This window comes from Micromys minutus (assembly GCF_963924665.1).
Source record: "Micromys minutus genome assembly, chromosome: 28".
Lineage (NCBI taxonomy): Eukaryota > Metazoa > Chordata > Mammalia > Rodentia > Muridae > Micromys > Micromys minutus.
This window is the reverse complement of record NC_137963.1, coordinates 39,068,389-39,074,388: the sequence shown is the minus strand read 5'-3', so window position 1 is coordinate 39,074,388 and position 6,000 is coordinate 39,068,389. Positions and strand designations below refer to the sequence as shown.

General features: G+C 44.7%; 1 protein-coding gene across 1 annotated transcript; it reads right to left on the bottom strand.

Annotated features, from left to right (window-relative positions):
- Window positions 1-1,233: 1,233 nt before the first annotated feature.
- LOC308438833 (olfactory receptor 13C7-like) lies at window positions 1,234-2,193 on the bottom strand (the record flags this gene model as incomplete). The annotated part of the gene is made up of 1 exon (XM_080940346.1): window positions 1,234-2,193. The coding sequence occupies one exon, from the start codon at window positions 2,191-2,193 to the stop codon at window positions 1,234-1,236; it is 960 nt and encodes a 319-aa protein (XP_080796472.1).
- Between the last annotated feature and the right edge of the window lie 3,807 nt (window positions 2,194-6,000).

Below are 6,000 nucleotides of genomic sequence, written 5' to 3'. Positions count from 1 at the left end.
ATGGCTCAGCTGGTTAAGGTGCTGGCCACCAAACCTGATGACTAGAGTTTGATCCCGGGTACCCATGTGGTGGAAGCAGAGAACAGATATCCTCAAGTTGTCCTCTGACCTCCACACATGTCACAGCACGTAACGTCCCCAAAGAAATGACAAGAAGAACACGTTGTTACTAAAACGAGAATTTATCTTGCTATTGTCCACTTTTCTACAAAGTACTATAGGCTCTCATTGGGTAAATAAGGCCTTTTTACTTCCAGTAAATGTTCATAGTTCCATTCCTATATCCTTGGAGGCTTTTTTTCTTGTTAACAGAGTCTTTCTAAGTAGCCCAGGCTGGCCTTGACTTTAAGCTTGCTGTGTTCCTTCCGTCTGTCTCCTGAGTGTCCCACATGTACATTCCCCTACTCTTGCTGTAGACGGATCCTAAGGCACTGCCTCTTTATTCTACTGAAAATGTCACCAACAGTGACAACGATAAAGCCCTTGAGTTCTCTGTCTGTCTGTCTCTTTGTGTATGTATATACATATGTGTGTATGTGTGTGTGTGTGTGTGTGTGTGTGTGTGTGTGTGTGCGCACGCATGCATCTCTCTTGGAGAACATTTATTTGGGTGTTAGCTCCTTCCTGTTTGGGTTTATGTCAATATTCTGATTATGTCAGTTTACATATTATTTTAGTGACTCAGAGGATGTTCACTGCCATCCTGGGACAAAACTAGGAATGAGTAAAACGTTTGAAAGAGAAAAAAGAATGAATGTTTTATCCGGGCACCGATTTTGTCAACACTTCCTCACTCTCCAAGGAAACCAAGGCTAAATGCCTCCCGGCGAAGATCTTGATATAGGACCAGAGATTGGTTATGAACACACAGGAAGAGAACAATGCAGAAGACATTTGTTAAGCATTTGCATTAGACGCGGGGGGAAAAGGTAAATATTACCAGGTACTCAACTATATGGAATAGAAAAGTACAACTTAATGTAAAAGTAAAGAGATGGGTAGAGGCAGGAGGGTTCTGAGTCTGAGGCCAACTTCAGCTTCACACTGAGACCCTGATCCTTGGAAGGAAGGAGGGAAGGAAGGAAGGAGGGAGGAAAGGAAGGAAGGAGGGAGGGAAGGAAGGGAGGAAGAAAGGAGGGAAGGAAGGAAGAAGGAAAGAAAGGAGGAAAAAGTGGTTACTCGTCAACTATGGCCACATATTTGTAGAGAAGGTGAGGAGCCACTGAATCTAAGCTAGGTAAAGCTTTTCTTAAGGGCCACTAGGTTCTTCACAGCAGCCCTCACGTCCTTGTTTCTCAGGCTGTAGATGATGGGGTTCAACATGGGGGTCACCACTCCATAGAAGAGGGAGATGAGCTTGTCTGCAAGGTCCTGCTTGTCTGCCCCATGTGGGTCCTTGGACTTGGGCTTCCCATACATGAAGAGGATGGTCCCGTAGAAGACAATGACCACGGTGAGGTGAGCTGAGCAGGTGGAGAAGGCCTTCTTCCTCCCCTCAGCAGAGGGGATCCTCAGGATGGTGGTGAGTATGAAGATGTAGGAGACAAAGATGAAGAGGACAGGGACTGCCAAGAAGATCACGTTGCCCACCCCCATGCTGATGACATTGATGGAGATGTCAGCACAGGCCAGTTTCAGGACAGCCAGGATCTCACAGGTGAAGTGATTGATGACATTGTCCCCACAGAATGGCAGCTGCACTGCAAGGGAGATCTGCACCAAGGAGTTGGCACCACCAGCTGCCCAGGAGCTGATGGCCATGGGCACATAGGCAGCCTTGCTCATGACCACAGGGTATCTAAGGGGGTTGCAGATGGCCACATAACGATCAAACGCCATCATGCCCAGGAGCACACACTCTGTGGCTCCCATGGCAAAGGACAGAAACATCTGCACAGCACAGCCTGAGAAGGAGATGGTTTTCCTGGGAGTGAGAAAGCCATCCAGGACCAAGGGGACCGAGGAGGTGGTATAGCAGATGTCCAGGAAGGAGAGGTTCCCCAGGAAGAAGTACATGGGTGTGTGCAGGTGGGAGTCGAGGATGGTCACCAGGATGAGGACCCCATTGCCCAGCAGGATCACCAGGTACATCAGCAGGATGAGCACAAAGAAGGTCTTCTCCAGCTTCGGGTGGGTGGAGAGGCCCAGGAGAACGAAACAGAACACAGGGGAGGTCTCATTGGATCTGTCCATGTTTCCTTCTCTATTGTAGAAACCCAGAAGGTCACTTTCAGGTTTTGCTGATGCCGATAATGCCAAGGGAGGCTGTGAGAAAGAGCCCCTTGAGGAGCAGTTGGCTCGGAGCTCTGATGATCTGTGGGAACTTGTTGTTCATGATGTTCTGAGTCAAAGACAGGGGCCCTGAACGGCTCCTGCTTGGCCGTACCTGACTCTCCCAGAGATGTTTGAAATGTCATCTGAGTAAGTTTAATTTTGCTAATCACACTTAAAACAGGCATCACACACATTTAGCTGATGTTGGACCATTTGTGGGCAGTTCATTTTACTCAGCTGTGGCAAGAAATATTATATTGTACTTCGAAATATTTGTGCAGGAAACCTGTCTGGTTGAAAACAGAAACTCAATTCCTGTCCATCCCGTGTGAGCACCTTAGTGGGCTGTCTTCTTCCTCTTTCCTTCACACCTTCATGATGTACATGGCCCTGAAGCACTCACTTGTCCATTCATATACTCACAGAAATACCAAGTTCTGGAAAGTGGGTTACAAGAACTGTCACCGACAGTCACCGTCATTGGTCAGGGTGCGGGAATGGCTAAGCCGTCCTTCTCGGTGGAGATGTTCACCGCGTCCTCACATTACTGAGGCACTCCATCCATACAAGGAATATTTGATGTTATTGCTCCCCTTTGACCTTCCTTATACCTCCCTGTTGTGTTCTTTCCTCTCACTGTTGGACTTCCTCATGCCGCTTAAACGTAAGGAAGGAACCGAGGAATGTGGCTGCCCTTCAAGAGTTTCTTTATTCTTTTAAAAGTTTTCTTGGCTCAACACGTAGACACCTGCTTCCTAGCTAGGAAACCTCAGTTTGACCCCAGGATCTACATGGTACCAGGACAGAAATGACTCCCACAATCGTCCTCTGACCTTCCTGAGCGTGCCTTGGTATACACATGTCCACACACAAGTACAAATTTAAATTTGAAAAGGTGTAGTGAGCTAACTCAGTAGTAGAGTGCTTGCCTAGGGGCCTGGGCTACACACACACACACACACACACACACACACACACACACACACAATGCTATCTTACCTTTTTGATAAGTATGCTGATAAAATCACTTATCTGAGATCTAGAAATAGCTAATCTGGCATAAGCATCAGCCAAGGACTGAGACTCTCAGCTCACATTTTGTTTTCTTGTTTTGTTCTCTGTTTGGATAAATCCACAAAGACATCCACAAAGCCATTTAAACCCAACTCTGCTTTGGGGATTATTGCAGTCCCTGATGTGATTTGAAGTCACAAAACTGAAGTGACAAAGTTTAGAAAGTTTCTGTACACCTGGGACTATGTCCCCATGATCCAATTATTCTGAAATCTCTCCAGAAGCACTTTGTTTCTGCCTGAGTTGTGGTACTGGAAAAGAAGGGTCATCCTGACCCTGTCAGAATAGAGGCTAATAAGAACTCTCAGCACATACTATACTAATCTGGGGGAGGGATTGTGAAAACCACACACTGCAAAAAGAAAATCCTTGTGGCTTCAGATGCTTGGCTATTTGCAAACTCAAGAGCTCAGTTCTGTGCAGAAGGAGGACACCTAAACGGTTCCTAGATCCAACCACAGAAACAGCAAGTTCCTGCCACACTCCAGGCCTCAAAGGGCATCAGAAGAGCCATGAGTAAATCTGATCATGATTCTCACACTTAGCACCAAGCCCGCCAAACCTGACGACCCGAGTGTGATCCCTGGGACCCACATAGTAAGAGAGAAGTGACTCCTACAAGCCACACAAACTTGAACCTACATCCACACAAAATAAACAAATGCAATTATGATTTAAGAGGAATAACAAATACAAACTGTTTAAGAAAAAAAATAACTAAGAACTAGAATTTGCCAGTACATGACAGAGCCTCCACCTTGCTCTGCCTCCTCAACCCAGGACTACAGCCTTATTTCCCTCCTGAAATAGACTTCCTTCTGCTTCTTTGAGAGTGATGACTACTGACCTTTGTAGAAGTTATTTACTTCTGGGCAGATCCCCATCCTCCCGTGAGCTAACAGCACCCAGGTATTGTGAAGGGCTCTTTCCCAGTGTGATTAAAGCTCCGTGTAGTCAACCTTAAGATTATCCAGTTGAGTCTGGTCTGATGAGGTGAGGAGTCATATTTACCAAATGGAAAGGATTCTACACACCAAAGTGCAGCCACCAGGAGCAGAGACTGACCCTTGGAACTGTCATCAAAGAAACTAGGACTACCAGCAAGAGAACCTGAGTTCTACCAAAAGTCTAAATAAACTTGGAAGAGGAGTCTTGTGTTGTGTTGTCTTGTCTTGTCTTTCTCCCTCCCTCCCTCCCTCCCCCTCCCTTCCTCCCTCTTTTCCTCCCTCCCTCTCTCCCTCCCTGCTTCTCTTTCTTTCTAACTAGCTCTCAACCACTCTCACTCAAACATCTCCTATATAGAACTAGGCGATAATAGTTGGTGGTTGCTTTAAGCTGTTAACTTGATGTAGTTTGTTATGCAGCCAAGGGAGATTAATAACCTGTCCTTGATTTCTTTCATGGCTCTACCACCTACTCAGACATCTATGTAAACAAATTGTTTCATTGAGAAAAGAAGTACCAATTTCAAACTCTTCCTGCTAAGAAAAAGGAATGCTTGCTACTTTGTGAGGAAAACCTCATCTGGAAATAGAAACTCAGGGTTTTACTAGATCTTTTTTGGGCAAACCAGGCAAGGTTGAAGGGTAACCAGGGACCAGGCATGTGGTTGGGACGAGCAGGAGAGAAGTGGCTTATTTCACGTTTTCTGCTTCCTAGCACTCTTTCATTCCCTCTAGAGGCAGATGAGAGCAGAGCTCCGTGTGTGGAGAGTGGGAGCCTCAGCAAGTCCATCAGTGAGGCACAGAGAGGGAAGGAGCTCAGTGAACACATGGTTAGGGTAAGACCAGCCCAAGAAGACTGGGGCTGGGCTGTCTGAGGCACTGCACTTTAAGCTGATCACCCCAGACAGCCGGGTCTGAAGAACAGAGCCCCACATAGACTTCCCTGTGTGTCTGCTTTCATAGACTAAACTCCTGTCTTTTAACTTTCTCTTCCCATTTATTGCTTTTCTCTTTCTTTCCGGTGGAACACATTCTTGAATAACTTCTTGAGAAAAGTGTATTGAAGACCTTAGATATTTGAACATAATTTACTCAATCTTTATGAATGGCTGATATATATATATATATATTTTTTTTTTTCTGTGCTTTTTAGTCAGGGTTTTCCAGAGAAACAGAACCAGTATCAGGATTAATAAATGCTGCGTGCTCTAGTAGGAGTCACCAGAAGACTGTATGTGACAGAACATACAGTCACACAGGTACACACTATCTATATGGATACACAGGAGGATGTTACTGGCTAACGTACGCATGCTGTGGTGCTTACTGTTATGTTGGAAGAGTAGTTTTAATTATAAAAATGTTTGCCGTGAATAGTTTGTCAAATCACAGTGGCAGCAGCCTCATCGCGGGTACATTATGTTCTCTTGCACATAAAATGGACTCTAAGTTGATCATTAAGGCTCAAGGCTGAAATTGATGCACAGCCCAGGAAACAGAGGAGAATCTGGGCCTGCAGACACGAAGAACTATCGTTTTCTAATTTTAGAGCTAACTAGCTGAGTGAAAGATTTTTAAAATTTACTTTATATATATTTACTTGTTTTATTAACTAATTTGTTATTTATATATACTTATGTATTATTTTATACTTTATTTATATTAATTTATTATTATTATTATTATTATTATTATTAGTTTAATTACA